At 41.2% G+C, this 18,135-nt stretch overlaps 1 protein-coding gene and 1 pseudogene across 4 annotated transcripts in view; both read right to left on the reverse strand.

The window, feature by feature from the left end:
* Window positions 1-2,340: 2,340 nt before the first annotated feature.
* Window positions 2,341-3,838, reverse strand: LOC143685010 (carbohydrate sulfotransferase 10 pseudogene; annotated as a pseudogene). The gene is made up of 3 exons (XR_013176321.1): window positions 3,811-3,838; window positions 3,611-3,634; window positions 2,341-3,552 (listed from the first exon to the last, which is right to left on the reverse strand). The product of XR_013176321.1 is annotated as a carbohydrate sulfotransferase 10 pseudogene (transcript).
* Window positions 3,839-10,587: 6,749 nt separating this feature from the next.
* The window catches only part of RALA (RAS like proto-oncogene A), a 108,295-nt gene continuing 100,747 nt past the window's right edge, over window positions 10,588-18,135 (reverse strand). For all 3 annotated transcript variants that reach the window (XM_077119479.1, XM_077119480.1, XM_077119483.1), the window contains one exon: window positions 10,588-10,768. In XM_077119479.1, the coding sequence (XP_076975594.1) occupies window positions 10,646-10,768 (123 nt within the window). In that variant the 3' untranslated portion in view covers window positions 10,588-10,645. The remainder of the gene's footprint in view (window positions 10,769-18,135) is intronic.

Raw genomic sequence — 18,135 nt, forward strand, 5'->3', positions numbered from 1 at the left:
GAGTGTATAGTCTTAATGGAGGACACAAATCTTAATTAAATGATTTGCCATTACATGTGCAATTGTTACTAAGTCTTATCTAGGAGAGATAAATCGAGTTAGCTCCATTAATATGGGAGCTCAGGGAAGTCCTCTCTGTAAAAGTAACAATTAAACTTCACTCTGAAGGATGAAGAAGGAATTGACCAAGTGTTTCAGTTAGGATGCTTTTGGCTGCAAGTAACAGAGATCCCAACTCAGCTTACTGAATTTTATTAATTCAATATTTTATTAACCAAATAACTTATTAAACAATAAGGGCAATTCATTATCTCACATAAGATGCCCAGAAGTTGGGAAGCTTCTGGACCAGAGTTGGTACCTCACATGTGAAATTTTTTTTCTTCTGGCATCAGAACAATGCCACATTGAAGCTTCCTCACTAGCAGCTCAACACTGTCTTCAAGAATCCAAGTTCCAGGGGTGCAAGGGTAGTTCAGTGGTAGAATTCTTGCCTGCCATGTGGAAGACAACAAATTGTGCTGCAATAACAGGATAGTTACGGGAAAAAGAATGAAATGTGACCCCACCATACAGCATACAAAAAAAAAAAAAAGAATTCAATTTCCTTTCATGTTCCTCCCTGCTATTGTCAGTGTGTCAGCTAACTGGAAGATGTCCAACATATTTCCAGATATTATGTGCAGACAAAACCATGACCAATACAAGAGTGGCCATGAGTGTCCGCAATTATTGTTAGCAGAACACTTTTTCCCTGAAGCCGCTAGGCGGCCATCCCTTAATCTTTTTTTTTTTTGGGGGGGGGGGAGGAAGTGCTAGTTTATTTTTCATTAGGACTAACTTTAAGGCCTTCAATTCACATACAATAGTCACACGGTTACATTTCAAATGGGAGAGATGGTCAGCCAGCTCACCAGGTCCAAACTGATTTTAACTGGACCTGGAGGAAACCTGATATAAAAATAACTTGTGTTCCGCCTCGGCGCGGCAGTGGAGACAGGCTAGGGCACAAACTGCTGCCCTGCTGAGGCCGCCTGCAACCCGGGGATGGCCGGCGCCCTCTGTGGCCTCAACACATCTTCTCTGCAGCACATGTCAGGTTTGGCACATAGTAAACTTTATTTGACTTTCACATTTACGAATTCAGGACGCTTTCCTTCCCACCGCCACTTTCAGAGAAGGTAGGTTGCGGCTGCCTGGAAGAAAAATCCCCAGGGTGGTCCGTGCAGTCGCTCATGCTCCGAGACGAGCCCCCAGGCCTTCCAGCAGGGCTCACCCCATACCTTGAGGACCTTCCCGGTCAGGTGACCCCGTTGGGTGCCTGTGGCTTGTTCCCTGCTGCGCCCAGCTCAGTGCCCAGGAGATAGTGACAGGGGGCTGCCTGGGCCCAGGGTTTTATTGCTGGTGAGCTCAACTACCTCCAGCCGCTCCGTCCAGGGCTGCGGGTTGCCCAGAGGAACAGAAATGTGGACGCTGTACTGACCTCTGCAGGGCTGGCACACTGCGTCTGCTTGCCTCCCACCCCAGGGGAGGGGGTCTGAGAGGAGCTAGGCAGAGAACGCTCCTGTTCCCCCATCTATGGGACAGAGGCAATAGACGAGGCCACAGGCAGAACGGATGTGCCCAAATCCACAGCAGCCCAGGAGACAAGGACTAAGCAGGTCACTGTGTTAAATACCACGTATCCTTTAAGACCCCAAAAGAGGTTCCTTTCCTTTCTCGGGTTGAAAGAATTTACACTTCCCCACCTCATTTCCCAAAACGGTATCTCTTGGGCTGAATGATAGCTGCCCAGCAGGCCGAGGTTCAGAAACACGAGCGTGCTGTACACAGGTTACACGTTCTGAATGGATGGACTGCCTGCGAATGCCCTTTGGTCATCACTGAACTTCACAGGAAAAAAAGTAGTCATGGAAAATACACATCTTGCCTTGGTAATTACAGCAGTGCCAAAACAAAAGAGGTATAGTTTGATAGACATACTGGGTGAGTCCCTGCAGTCCATTAAGTCCTCCTTCCACCTGGAAGTGCTGGGAGCCATTCCTGGGTCCCCCGAGAGCAAGCCACCTTCTGACCACTGAGCAAAGCTGTTCTTTGACAGCTGAGGAAAACGACTCCTAACGCTCTGTAGTTCTTCCTCTGTGGGTTCACCCAGGCTGTAAATCTTTCAGCTTTTCCCCCTCAGAGGCGAGGGAAGAGCAAATGGCAGCTTCACGTGGCCAGTGGGCTGGGGGCTCTTCGGTGCACCTCACATCCAAACTGGACAGTCACCGCGGGGTCCAACTTTGCAAGCCGAGGCGCCAACCAAGTGCTGACCGGTCCCTGGCAGGACGTGGGCCAAGGGGGTGTCACTTCCGCTCACCTAGTCTAACAAAGATTTTCAAACTCACAGGTCCTGGGCATCAGTTTAGCAAAAAATCTGGTTTCTGATACCCGAAGAGTTTAAAGTCCCCCTGGAAGCGCGCGTACAGGCGCCGGATGTCCCGTTTGCTTATACCCAGGAAGTAGCGCTGCACCTTGGTTCTATTGTACGCCGTGATGCCCGGCGGGATGGTCAGGTACGACACCAGGTGGTCGATCCCGGCCTCCCTCAAGATGTAGGGAGCGTCGTCCTCCAGGGTCTCGTGGTGCCCGATCACGCTGTACGGGATCTCACAGGGCGCGCAGAGCTCCACGTACGTCAGCCAGTGGATGACGCGGTCCCCGAACTGCAGGTCCAGCCACCTGTGGTTCGGGTCGCCCAGGTAGTGCACGAAGTCCTCGAACTGGATGCCCCTGGTCTCCGTGCGATTCCGCCGGTACTTCTGGATGATGCCGGGAGCGATCCCGTGCTTGTACCAGGGCTCGAACCGGGGGTTGTGGACAAACTTATCCTTAAAGGCAGAAATAAGTCTTTCAAAGGGATCTCTGACAATAAAAAACTTGAAGTATGTTTTCAACCGCTTCTGAATTTCTGTCTCGCTGGAGGAAGACAGCCGAGGGAGGCCATTCTTCTCGTGGTCGTGCACCACATTCTCGGGGATCTCCTCGATGGAAGGAAATGCTCCGTTTAAGACGATCAGTACTTTCTTCCACTGGGTATTGCCCACTTTGGGCGTCTGGCAGAAAAGAATTTTGTGCTTGTCACAGACAAATATCCGGTCCAGAACAAACTTGGAGACAGCAGTATGAGAGAGATTCTTGAGCGCGTCGTCCCTGCAGACATTTCGGACGAGTTCCAGACACTCCATGCAGACCAGGGGCGGTGCCAGCCTGCTGCCAGCTGGCCCCTCTCCCGTCGGCTTCAGTTCCTCCGAAAAGCGCTTCTCTTCTGGCAGCTTCCCCACCTCTGGCATGGTCGACAGGAATAGAAAATCGCGTTTGGCACTGTACCCCTCTGGGTCCTTAAAGGTCAGCGTGATGAACTTGCTCGCCACCATAAACATGAAAATCACCCAAAAACACGCAGCCAACAGGAGCCACTGGTGGTGCATGTTGTCGAGTCCCAGCCATTCAACAGCTCTTCCTTTTAGCTCTGGGCTTCACCGTTCCTTCTTGAAGTATTTGCCACACCTGAGGTTCTCATTCCTCTCTATGGGCTTCACGTTCCTTCCTGAAGTATATGCCACACCTGAGGCTCTCATTCCACTCTTCACTTGGCCATGCAGGTGGCTCAGGAGGCACCAGGCACCATCCACCCCAGCTTCCCTCTTGGGAAGGACTCAGAGGAGCCTTCCCTCAAAGGGTTTACAGTGTCTCCCCTGTGAACATTTCATACCTTGCAGAGTCAAAGTTTAAGCTTTAGGTACACACATCCAGATTTTTTCAGACCCGGGCTGTGGCCGCGGCTCCCGGGCCCGCGCTCCTCCTTGCCCTCCGGGGTGGCACGCGAGGGGTCTCCCTGGGCCTCGGAGCGCGGGCTCGGGGATCATCCCTTAATCTTATTGGCTAGAACTGCATCACGTACTCATGCCTAATGCAACCCAGGACACAGGGAATGGAAGGATCCTGTTTGCTTAGACCAATCTGCATTTCTCACACACCCTGGAGGCAGGATTGGGGCACAGGCCTGACTTCGGAGGGAAGAAAGTGGATTCCTGAAGAAAATCAAGGCTTTGCTACGAAGGAACAGAAGTGGAGGAATGGATTGGGGTAGGAAACCAATAGTATTTGCTATCCAAGTCATAGAGGAAAAATGGAGGGCTCCCCCGGCAGTGGAGCTAGCCTGTACGAAAGGCTCTGATGAGGAAAAGGCTGAAATATACCAATGCGGCTGAAACATAGAGTGCAAAGGAGAGAAGTCATGATATAACACGGGAAAAATTATGTCGGTACCTCACCTGTGAAATGCTTTTTTTTCTTCTGACATCAGAACAACGCCACACTGAAGCTTCCTCACCAAGCAGATTCTCTTGAATTGAACATTGGTCCCTTGGGTTGCTTTAAAAACTTCTTCAGGAATGAAATTCAAGGATGCTCCTGCAAACCAAGGGTCTCTCAATCAATGATTAAACATCTCCTTTATGCTGGAGCTTTCCTATCAGGGCCCAGAAGATAACAGACATCCCCACATGAATGATCCCTGAAGTTTGCCTCTCCCTCCATGCTCCAAGCCTCCAGTGAGGTTGAGAGAGGAACCATAGCTATGTCTCTGACCTGCCCTTCCTTCTCATGTCGTGTGCTCTCTGCCTCACTAGCAAGAATTCTTGATTTTGATGAGAAGTACTAGGGTGGGTGTGATCGTTTGGATTTGTCTCCCAACAAACACATGTTCTTAATTTTAATCCACAGTCCTGTGGGTGTGAAACCATGGCTAGTAAGACCTCTTAAAGATGTTATTTTGCTATTTTTAGCCAACTGAAGCAGGGTGGGTCTGAATCTGAATTATGGAGGTTTTAAAAAGAGAACCTGTAAGTCACAGAATCCAGAAAGGGAAGGTCGTAGCTATATGGTGGGAGGCAGAGAAACAAGTCAAGAAACCTGAAGTCAGCAATCAACAGTCAGCCCCAGAATGTAGACCGGGGGAAAGCAAGTCCTTTGCAAATATCTTGATTTTGGACTTCTTCTGCCTGAAAACTATGAGTCAATAAATTCCCTCTTTTAAGCCAACCCCTGTGTGCTAATAGTCATAGGAAACTGGCAAACTAGAACAGTGGGGTAGAAAGAACACAAACTGAGACTTGGCCGGGAGTGCAGGATTAGGTTCTGATCTTGCCCTTTCCCGGCTGTGACATTGCATAGGCCACTTGGTCACTGCAGACTTCAAGTGACTTGTCATCGAAGGTCCTTTCAGCGCTAACTTGTCATCGAAGGTCCTTTCAGCGCTAACATTCAGTGAGTGCAGAGGTGGGGAAACCTGAAACTCTGGCTCCTTCAACTAGAGTCCACTAGTTCCTTCTCCCTTCTCATGACAATACAAAACATAAGAACTCAGTAGGTATTTTCATGCTTTAATCAGTGCCAAAAAGAAACTGTTTTTATGAATAAAAGGAGTGGGGGTGGGGGGATGTGATTCTGTTAAAGAATTTAGCTGCTCAGAGAGATCTGACCTTTGCCTCAGCTTCTAGGAGGTAGTCTCTAAACTCTTGGAATGCCATGCCTGATAGGAGTGTCTTTATTTACCTGGGGGCCTGGGGCCAAGCCAGAGAGTAGCATAGCACTATGATTTAGGGTTAAGGGCCGTGAGTCACATGGCAGTAGTCCACTCTGGAGGGCCTGGAAACTGAGACCAGTCACAAGGGCAGTCAACCCTAACCACATGACAGAGCCCCAATAAAGACTGGATACTAAGGCGCAGGAGAGCTTCCTGGCTGGCAGCCCTCCAAGCCTGCGGTCCTTTGGCAATACTAGAAAGTAACCTTGTCCATGATTTCACAGGGAGAGGACAATGGAAGCTGTATACTTGGATCTTTCCTGGACTCTCCCCTGTGTGCTTCTTCCCTTGGCTGATTTTAACCTTTGTCTTTTAGCCATGATGAACCATAATAATAACAGCTTTCAGTGAGTTCTGTGAGTCCTTCTAGTGAATTATCGAAAATGAGGGGATTTTGGGAACTCCCCAAGCTTGCAACTGGTATCAGAAGCGAGGGCACTCACGAATAGTCTGTGTTCCCTCTAACTTTGCTGTTGGCTAATTCCTCACATGGGCCAGACCTAGTTAAAACTTTCTTCTACATTAAAAATAAATAAATAAATAAATAATTCTATAATAGCAATAGCTTATTCTTTGTGCAATCCTCACAATAATCCCAGGAGTGAGGCAGTAAAATGGCCACTTTTTTTTTCGATGGCCCATTTCATAATAAAGCATCTGACATTTTCATCCCTCAAGGTCAGTGTGAAGAGATGGAGGTAGAATTTGTATTTTATTTCTTCACGCTCTGGGAGCCCTCAGTCACCATTTAATGCACCCTCAGCTCCCACCCAGAATGTGAAAAAGTAAATGGGGAGAGCAGGAATTAGAAGACAGAACACCTGCATTTTAATTGTGTGATCTTGCGCAAGTTATTTCTCTTCTTGGCCCTTCACATATCTCACTTGTCACCTGAGGAATGGCTTCTAAGGTCCCTTCTAGGTCAACTTCTAGGGTTCTAGGAAAAACAGTCCAAATAGCTTTCCACCAAATCTGGCATCTTTTAGAAAAATAGATTCATAGACAAACAAAAGGGTTGGTATATGATGATGCGATTTTCAGGGGAAATCCCATTGCACATCCTCCATGGACCAGCTACCTTCCAGCAGGCCAAGGAGAAGGTAGCTCTCAAATCTCCTCCTTTTACTTCTAAGTCACAAGACGTGACTCTTATTTTTTTTCTTGTGTTTCAAACACTCTCCCTTAAGGGAATTTTCTAACTGCTAAATGCTTACAAGAACAGACACTTCAGCTGTACTTTGGGCTTTTGACAAAACTAATGTCATTGCTCTATCAGATTACCCATGCTAATCTGTTATCACAGGTCCCACAGTCTTTCCGAACAGATGTTGGATGCTCCTCAGTCCACTCCCCATGACCAGTAACGGTGTTTCTGCTAAGATTGAGGATACAGATGGCCAAACTTCCTCCAATCCGGTCGCTATGCACCTACAGGCAGTTGTCAGTAACAGCTGCATGCAGGACTGCTGAAGCAATGGATTGGGAAATTGTCTTGCGGTAAAAAAAAAATTGTGGGATGAAAGTTTCTAGGCTGCCAAAGAAACACTACCTCATTACTGATGTTATGGAAAAAGCACTGTAAGGCCTGATCCACAGCTGAGCTCTGCGCTCGTTTTTTCCTCTTGGCATTTGATCTCTCCCTTAGTGACCAGGCGGTAAGCAGGGAGGCCTTTTCCATTCGCACAGCAACATCTGCAAGTCTTCTGAAGACAACCATTGTGTAAGTGGCCTTGGGGAAATCTTGGGAGTTTCCCCACGTTTAGAATAGGATAACGAAAAACTAACTATAGTCTGAGCTCCATTCTGCTTCTCTTCCACTGTGAAGTGGAGTTAGAGTATTTTAGTTCCAGTTCCAGCTAATAATTCTTAGCTTTGGGGCTTTGGGCAAGTTGTTCAACTTCTGTGTGTCTCAGTTTCTCTATCTGCAAAATGGGGGCTAATGATAATAGCTACCTCATATGGTTAAGTGTTACATTTGAATATACATAAATATATAAGATACACTACGGGGTGCACTGTGTGTTCACGTTACTATACGGGTTGGCAATAAAAAAAACAGGGAGCCTAGACCAACATAAGACTTAGACTTAATTTCTCATCTTTTTTGAGTATCACTTCCTCGTGGGTTACAGAGGTTACTTTCTTCAGTGAGAATCTATTTGAGCACATCTTTCGATACCTGTATATTCCCATTTCACCTTATGAAGTACATAAAAATTTACTACAAACTGAAGGCACGAATGAAGACCTCTATTTACCTGCGCTCTGAACTTCCAAAGCAATTTGCTAAAGGAGTCTTCTGACACTAGATTAAAGAAAAAAGGATCACTTTGCAACTTTGAGATACCTCTACAGGTATTTTTAGTAAATGCTTTTGTAGTTTATTAAGGATGCAACATTTTAAGTTTACTATCCTTTTCACAAAATGTTGCCATGCTGATTCTATCACTTGATCTAACCTTTGTACAGCAACCAGTTGTTTGGTGCATAGTGTTTAGCATGATATGCCATACTGGTGTAATAGGTCCCCGCAGCTATGTTAAAATGGTGGCAATTCTATGTTAGATGTGTACTGTTTATGAGTTAAGTGAGAAATGAAAATGAGCTGGATTTTGAAAAGTTCTGCTCAAAATGGTTCAATTTGTTTCTAACTCACGGGATCTTTGGTGGTTAAAAGGCCTCTACCTCCCATCGGAGATCAAATGTGAAAGAGAATGGCCTAAGGCTTGGTGACATGGAGACAGGACAGGTATCTCAAAGTGTTAACTCCAGCTACAATTTGGAAATTAAATAGTCTTGGGGGTCATTTTGATTAAAAATGAATATAAAGCTGTTTCCTATTAATTCTAGAACTTAGCAGCATTTTAAAAGTAAAGTGCACATTTGTTACTTTCACCACAGCATAGAGGATCTTTTATGTGATTGTGCACACAAGAATATTTCATGTCTGACCCTTAATTAAACTCGAGCAATGATGATACTTTTACTAAGAAATTTGAGGTTACACCAAAGAAGTCCCAAAACAGCTCAAAAGATTTGGTTGTTTTTAATTCCTGGGAAAGATACTCAGGTTGATAAATCTGAACTTCACATGTTATAAACATCAAGTAACACCAGAAACATTTTTTAAAAAGGAAGTTTATTGGTCTTTAAATGGCTCAAATTGCAAATAAATGAATTGGGTAGTGGCATCAGCCTAAGACATGTGATGCATCTTGTCAGTTGGCTTCATAGCACCTCAGTACCCAGGAGAGGAAAGGTCTCAAAGCAAAGTCACAATGTTAGTGGTTAGGACCCCTGGTTAAATAAGACTGTAATGAGTACAGATTGACACAGATGGGCCAACTGGGCCAGCATTACGTCAGTGACTTCAATTCTGCACATGGCATAGTCTATGAAAAATATGAAATGAAAGATGTACATCTCAAACCCATTAAGGACAAATATTTAACACAACAAGCCAGATATATTTAAAGAGTTGAGTTCCTAAAATCCCTATTTTTGTTAACTTTACATACACACCTGATACCTGGAATGCCTGAACACATCTTTGATCTGCTGAAACTAAGACCGAACAAAAAGAAAGCAAAACTTTGTTTAATCAACTATCCTAGCCCCAAACCAGAGAGGGAGGGAAAAAAAAAAATCTGACTGTGGTATATTTCCAAGTTATGTTAATTGTGTACCCAAACAGAGTGCTAGAATTCTCCAGTGGGAACACCATACAATGGTGATACTGCACGCAGGCCTCAGGTTTTGTCTGTGCATGCCAAACATATTTTCTGCATTATACATGGGTTTGACTGCTAGGTATTAACTCTAGGAAAATGTAGTAACTGTGTTCTACATTTTGAACACAGACTGAAAATATTCCTACTAAGTCCCATATAGCCAAACTGTTTAGAAATTTGGAAATTAATGGGTAGCAAGCATGAATATCTCCCCAAAGTGTTCTAGTGCAAAATGCATGAGCACCACCGACATTTTTTTCCTGTGCCCTGCTCCAAGGAGATTAAAACTTAACACTTACATGCTCACCACTTGCACGAGGGGAGTTCCAGAGACCAGCAGCTTAAAGAAAAAGAGGTTCACTGAAGCATGACTGGAGCTGAATCCTCGTACAGTCTAAAATGACCTTACGAGTACATGCTGGCCCTTCATTTTAAACTATGGTATAGTTTATTAAAAGCAATCAAGGAGCTCCGGAATCTCATTTTCAAGAACCAGAGTATGGCACACATTTTAAATTTTGGACTGACTGTCCTTAGCAGACAGTTATTTCTCAAGAATCTTCTTTACAAAACCTGTACTCCATACTAGGCATATATTTTCTCAGCAGAATATAAGTGTAATAGGCCCCTGGAGCCAGTGAGAAGAAACCCAGAATGATGCACCCAGCTATTTTTCAGTTTTTAAATTAAGGCATATTCAAAAATTTCCATGTATAAGTTTACACCACTTTTGTAAGTTAATTACCAGGTAATTAGTGCAGGTTCACAGATGAATTACTCTCAATTTAACTATATGCAACAACCATGCCAATCACTTTTTCATCTACATTTGCATAACAATGGTTAAAAAAGTGGTACAGTTTAACTATCATGTTCACAATTGTCATTTTTCAAGGCAGTAGAAGACCAAAACATTTTAAAATGATAAAAAAATTTAAGTTTTATAATAAATCAGAGGAAGTAGCCTTTCCTCATTTCCTCATCTCTTTTTATTTAACAGTTCAGGAAAGATTGCCCTCAAAACACAAGCTCACACGCTACATTCAGTACCGTGATAAATGTAGGAATTATGAAAGAAGCTGAACTTTGCTTCTTGGTGAAGCCACATTAATTTCTTTAAGTAAATTTGACTTTCAGTGCAGTTCCAATTCATGCTTTTAGTGATACATAACAATTTCCAAATTGTTAAAGTAATTTCAGTCAATTGAGCCTTCAATGGCAATGCTTATTATAAATTATATTTATTAGTATGATCAAGATAAGAAAGGAGTTTGGGCTTTGATTATAAAATGCAGCATCTTTCTCTGATTCTCTTGGCTAAACTTTTCCTCTTCTTCTTTCCATTCTTTTCCTTGCTGTCCTCCATCTTTCTGGCTCGAATTTCCCTCATTAAATCAAAAAATACCTAGATAGGAGAAAACAGGGTTAGTAAAGCAAATGGAAACAATATGAACTTAGTATTACTCTAAATCACAACAGTAAAACTTGGGGCAATACAAGGATAAATATGAAGAGGTCTGATTTGGGGAGCACAGGAAGGAGAGGAAAGCATAAACTAAAGTTTGCTTCTCTAGGTATCTTGAGAAAAGTGGGAAAAAATTTTCTGAGTTACACACTTTGTTAAAATTTTCACAATAATACAACCTCAATTTCCCATCCGAATTTTCAAGATAAAAATGAAAAAAGCACTACAAAGCAATGATAGTGCCAAAGATAAACTTAATGGATTATGTTTGAGTAATTTATAGCTAATAAATGTATTTTATAATTCATATTTAACAGTAACTAATTTATGTTTAATAAAATATATTTAAGTCCCATGTTGCCAGGAAGGTCCACACCCCTGGAAGTCATGTCCCACGTAGAGAGGGGGAGGGCAGTGAGTTTGCTTGTCATGTTGACTGAGAGAGAGAGGCCACATCTGAACAGCAGAAGAGGTTCTCTGGGGGTGACTCTTAGGCTAATTTTAAGTAGGCTTAGCCTATACTTTGTGGGGATAAGTTTCATATGAACAAACCCCAAGATTGAGGGCTTGGCCTATTGATTTTGTTGTCCTCACTACTTGCAAGAATATCAGGCCTTCTCCAAATGGGGAAGTTGAATTTTCCCTCTTTCTCACCATTCCCCCAAGGGGCCTTTGCGAATACTTTTTTACTCACTGTTCAAATCACTCTGGGATTTATCGGGGCATCACTCTGCACAAACCTACAAAATCGCTTGCCCTACTCAAGGTTCCATGTACTTACGGTGTTCAATTAAATTGTCCATTTGAGCTATATTAGGAGATGCACTAGTCAAATATAAATTTTGTACCACATAAACATTTTTTGCTTTAGTCTCACAAATAAGTTAAAGTTTTTAAATATTAATTACCATCTATTTTCAACACCCTGCAATATTGACATACCTTTGTTCTTCCTCATGCAAAAGCATTTTTTAATCTGTACATTTAGTCACTATCATGGTACAATGTAGGCATTCCTAGATTATACCATCTCAGTCTTTATCACTGATCTTTCCTTCTGATTTCATTTGTGCCCCCAGCCCTCCTCCCTCTATCATTCTCACATTCAGCTTCATTCAGTGTACTAACATTATTGTATTACAGTTAGGTAATATACTATCCACCTCTGAATTTTTACAATCAGTCCCGTTGCACAATCTGTATCCCTTCAGTTCCAATTACCCAATATCTACCCTATTTCTATCTCCTAATGACCTCTGTTCTTAACTGAAATTATCCAAATTCATTAATTAATGTTAGTTCATATCAGTGAGACCATACAGTATTTGTCCTTTTGTTTCAGGCTATTCTCATTCAGCATAATGTCCTTAAGGTCCATCCATGTTGTTACATACTTCATAACTTTATTCTGACTTACAGCTGCATAATATTCCACCATATGTATATACCACAGCTTGTTTAGTCACTCATCTGTTGATGGACATTTTGGCCGTTTCCATCTCTTGGCAACTGTAAATAATGCTGCTATAAACATTGGTGTGCAAATGTCTGTTTGTGTCCTTGCCCTCATGTTTTCTGAGTCGATACCTAGCAATGATATTGCTGGATCATATGGCAATTCTATACTTAGCTTCCTGAGGAACTGCCAAACTGCCTGCCACAGCGGTTGTACCATTTGACATTACCACCAACAGTGGAAAGGTATGCCTCTTTCTCCACATCCTCTCCAGCACTTAACCATTTTCTATTTTATTGATAATAACCATTCGGTGGGTGTGAGATGATATCTCATTGTGGTTTTGATTTGCATTTCCCCAATAGCCAGTGAAGTTGAGCATCTTTTCATGTGCCTTTTTGCCATTTATATTTTCTCTTCTGAGTGTCTGTTCATGTCTTTTGCCCATTTTGTAGTTGAGTTGTTTGTCTTTTTGTTGTTGAGTTAAACAATCTCTTTACGTATTCTGGATACTAAACCCTTATCTAATACATTGTTTTCAAATATCATCTCCCATTGTGTAGGCTGTCTTTCTACTTTCTTGACAAAGTTCTTTGATGCACAAAAGTGTTTAATTTTGAGGAGTTCCCATTTATCTCTTTCTTTCTTCAATGCTTGTGCTTTTGCTGTAAGATCTAGGAAACTGCCTCCTATTATAAGATTGATAAGATATTTCCATACATTTTCTTCTAAAAGTTTTATGGTCTTTGATCTAATGTTTAGGTGTTTGATCCATTTTGAGTTAATTTTTGTATAGGGTGTGAGATATGGATCCTCTTTCATTCTTTTGCATATGGATATCCAGTTCTCTAGGCACCATTTATTGAAGAGGCTGTTCTGTCCCAGGTGAGTTGGCTTGATGGCCTTATCAAAGATCATTTGTCCATAAATGAGAGGGTCTGTGTCTAAACACTCTATTTGAATCCACTGGTCAGTATATCTATCTTTATGCTAGCCAGCACCATGCTGTTTTGACCAGTGTAACTTCGTAATACACCTTAAAGTTAGGTAGTGTGAGACCTCCAACTTCATTTTTCTTTCTCAGGATATTTTTACCTATTCGGGGCACCTTGCCCTTCCAGATAAATTTGGTTATTGGTTTTTCTATCTCTGAAAAGAAAGTGTTCATGCTCTCAACTTTATTATTTCTGCTCTAATCTTTATTTCCTTCCTTTTGCCTGCATTCGGATTAGTTTGCTGTTCTTTCTCTAGTTCTTCCAAGTGAGCAGTTAATTCTTCAATTTTTGCTCACTCTTCTTTTTGATATAGGCATTTAGGGCAATAAGTTTCCCTCTCAGCACTGCCTTTGCTGCATCCCATAAATTTTGATATGCTGTGTTTTCATTTTCATTTGCCTTGAGATAGTTTATTGATTTCTCTTGTAACTTCTTCCTTGACCCACAGGTTGTTTAAGAGTGTGCTGTTGAGCCTCCATATATTTGTAAATTTTCTGACCTTCTGCCTATTACTGATTTCCAACTTCATTCCTTTATGATCTGAGAAAGTGTTTCGTTTGACTGCAATCTTTTTACATTTATTGAGACTTGCTTTGTGACCCAATATATGGTCTATCCTTAAGAAAGATCCATGAGCACTTGAGAAAAAGGCGTATCCTGCTGTTGTGGGGTGTAACATTTTATAAATGTCTGTTAAGTCTAGTTCGTTTATTGTATTATTCAAATTCTGTTTCTTTATTGATCCTCTGTCTAGATGTTCTGTCCATTGATGAGAGTGGGGAATTGAAGTCTCCAACTATTATGACAGATGTGTCTATTTCTCTTTTCAGTGTTTGCCTCATGTACTTTGGAGCACTCTGGCTCAGTGTATAAATACTTATGATTGTTATGTCTTCTCTTTGAATTGTTCCTTTTATTAGATATGTAATGCCCTTCTTTGCCTCTTTTAATTTTTACTTTTGAAGTCAAATTTGTTGGATGTTAGTATAGCCACTCCTTCTCTTTTCTGATTGTTGTTTGCATGAAATATCTTTTTCCAACCTTTCACTTTCAACCTATGTTTATCCTTGGGTCTAAAATGTGTCTCCTGTAAACAGCATATAGATGGGTTCTGTTTTTTAATCCATTCTGCCAGTCTATGTCTTTTGATTGAGGAGTATAACCCATTAACGTTTAGTGTTATTATTGTAAGGGCAGTACTTCTTCTACCATTTTGCCTTTTGGATTTTGTATGTGAGATCTGATTTTTCTTCTTTTTACCTTTATTGATAATCTTCATTTCTACACTCTTCACCAGCCTTCATTTCTATACTCTTCACCATACCTCTCTCTCCTGTCTTTTCCTATCTTTCTCTACTGTTCCCTTCAGTATTTCTTGCAGAGCCAGTGTTTGGTCTCAAATTCTCTCAGTGATTTTTTTGTCTGAAAATGTTTTAATTTCTCCCTTATTATTATTATTTTTTAAACATGGGTGGGTACCAGGAATCAAACCTAGATCTCCAATGTGGCAGTCTAGATCTCCAGCATGGCAGGCAAGAACTCTGCCACTGAGCCACCGTTGCCCATGTTGCTCCCCTCCCTCATTTTTGAAGGACAATTTTGCTGGACATAGAATTCTTGGTGGGCAGTTTTTCTCTTTTAGTATCTTAAATATATCATTCCACTGTCTTCTCATCTCCATGGTTTTTGCCAAGAAATCTATGCATACTTTTATTGGGCTTCCCTTGTATGTGATGGACTGCTTTTCTCTTTTGCTGCTTTTAAATTCTCTCTTTCTCTTTGACATCCAACATTCTGATTAGTAGGTGTCTTGGAATACCTCTATTTGGATCTATTCTGTTTGGGGTATGGAAATACCCTAAACTGTACTTCTTAGATCTGTAATTTTAAGTCTTTCATAAGAGGTGGGAAATTTTCAGTGATAATTTCCTTCATCAGTTTTTCTCCTCTTTTTCCCCCTCTCTTCTCTTTCTGGGATACCCACAAAATGTATATTCATGCACTTCATGTTGGCATTCAATTCAGAATCCCTGCTCATATTTTCCCATTCTTTTCCCTATATTTTCTTTTGCTTGTCAGATCTCAGATGTCCCATCCTCTAGTTCACTAATTCTATCTTCTGCCTTTTGAAATCTAACATTGTAGGTTTCCAGTGTTCTTTTTTTTACCTTTTCTACTGTGCCTTTCATTCCCATAAGTTCAGTGGTTTGTTTTTTCAGACTTCAGTTTCTTCTTTTTGTTCGTTCTTTGCCTTCCATATATCCTCCCTCAATTCACTGATTTGATTTTTGTTGAGGTTTTCCATGTCTGTTCAAACACTCTGAATTAATTGTTTCAACTCCTGTATCTCATTTGAATAGTTGGTTTGTTCCTTTGACTGGGCCATATCTTCAACTTTCCTAGTATGATCTGTTATTTTTTCCTGGTGGCTAGGCATTTAATTTCCTTAGTTTGTTCTGGAGATGGTTTTGCCTTTTTTTACCTAGGATTTTCTTGCTGGATGACTTTGTTGTCTATATGTTCTTCAACATTCAGTTAAGCTTATTCTAGACCTCTAGCTTAGGTTTTGTTTAACAGATCAGAATTTTTCAGTTGTTTTCTTGTTTCTTGCCCTGCCTATATAGTGCCTTTTTTATCCCCCTTAGGAGGGTCAACTCAGGTATTACAAACCCTAGTCAGATTTCTCCAGACCAAATTGGCTTTCTCTCAAGAGGAAAGTCACCTGCATCAGTTTTCCCTGAGAGTGAGATCCAGAAGGTTGAAAGACTTTCCTATGAAGCCTCTAGACTCTGTGTTTTTCCTATCCTGCCCAGTATGTGGTGCTTGTCTGCCTGCGGGTCCCACCAGCATAAGGTAATGCGATACCTTCAACTTTAGCAGACTCTCTCTGCTGGGGGTATGGTTGAGACAGAGGAGAGGTAGTAGGCTAGATTTAATGGCTTCAGTTGTCCAGACCCTGGGGTCTGAATTCCTTGAGGGAGGGATTCCACCTGGGTTGGGCCCCACCCCTCACCTGGGGAAGGTACAGGCTCCAGACAAGCTCTGAGACAAGCTTAATTCAGCCCTTGCCTTAGGCAGTTGGAGCAGTTCTGGGTGGGATTGCAGCTGGCCCAGCTTGTCCAGACTGGTGTACGCTGTGTGTCCAGTCACTCATGTGGCCCCAGGAGTTGTTCTGTACTGTTCCTGGCTATGTACTAGCTGCTCTGGGGGATGAACTAAACTCCACACCTCACTAAGCCGCCATCTTGGCTCATTTCTATTCTTTTCCCCTACAGGTGCTCTTTTAATCTTTCAATATGATATGCTGGAAAACTGTTTTTTTTTTTTGTTACATTATATCTGAGAATTTATCAATTTCTATCTCATATCTAGAAATGGCAAAAGATTAGAGCTACTAGCATAATAATTTAAAAAATACTAGTAAAAAGATTTGAAAATTAAATTTCAATATCCAATGTTTGAGTACACACTGAAAAGGACCTGGAGGGATACACACTTACACTGTACACAAATAGTTACGTGTGCATGGATAACTAGATAAGTAAATTTTATGTTCCATACTTTTAAACTCTAAAATTTTTTTTAAAAATTCAGTTATTACTATTTTTAGAATTTAAAAAATCTCCCTAAGAATAAGAAAAATCAAGTAATATGAGACATATGAATGTTGTAAGCAAAAAAATATGTAATGACTGATGTGCCTTTTTTAATAGTAGAATTCTTGCCTGCCATGATAAAACATGGGTTTGATTCCTGGTCCATGCACTCTCCCCCCCAAAAAACAAACAAAAAATTCAACAAATGGTGCTGCAATAACAGGATACTCACATGGAAAAATAATGAATGTGACCCTGCCACACAGCATAACAACAACAACAAAAAGGCCAGGTGGAACACAGTATACATAGAGGACTGCCTATGTGTGTGTGGAATAGAGGGGTATATATATATTTGCTTGCATTTTCAAAAATAAATATTGAAAGAATAACCAAAAACTAATCATTTTTATTTTCAGGAGGAAGGGAACAGAGTAGAGGGAAAAGTGAGGTATCTCTGAATATATCTTGTTACACAGCTTCTGCTTTGGAAGCGTAAATGTTTTACATTATAAAACAAAAAACCAATTCCTCCAATTTAAAAATCGAATTAAAACAAATAAGCCTGTCAAGTTGATGACACAATGACACAGAAAAAGAAATATTTCATGTGACTTTCAAAACATAGCATATGGAATATTCATCTTAGAGTTAAGAATGAAAAGAAAAACAAAACAAAACAAACCTAGAAACAAAGCACAAACAAAATACAAAACAGAAAAAGACAAGGAAATTTTAAGCCACATATAGTAGTTTAGTTGTGACTAGCAATTGTGGTATTGTTCTTTTGGAACTATTTTATATATTTACAGGATAATGCAAGTCAGCAATTATATGAGTGTAGTTTAGGAAATAAACCTTTCAGTGTAAAATAGAAGATATAAATACAAAATCAAAGAGGTAAAAATCTGGTAATGTTAAATTTGAGTTAGAAATAACAAAATGATCTCATGATTTTTTTTCCCTTTTAATAACACATATGTCTTAGGTCTAATCACTGAAAAGGCCATGAATCAATGAGACCCTATTAATGATCAGCAAATTGGTGCTCAGCATTTGGTCTCCAAATAACATTTCAGTTGAAAACTACCAGTGTTCCTTGATGAGTGGCTGAATTACTGGTCTAAAGCAAGATATATAAAATTTTTTATATCAGAAAGCAAAGAAGCTACCTAACACTAAACGAGTTATGCCAAATGGACACAGGATCTAATGGTTAAAGAAGGAAAAAGTAAAGAAGAAGGAAGTAAGGAAAGATGG

This window comes from Tamandua tetradactyla, chromosome 1, assembly GCF_023851605.1.
Source record: "Tamandua tetradactyla isolate mTamTet1 chromosome 1, mTamTet1.pri, whole genome shotgun sequence".
Lineage (NCBI taxonomy): Eukaryota > Metazoa > Chordata > Mammalia > Pilosa > Myrmecophagidae > Tamandua > Tamandua tetradactyla.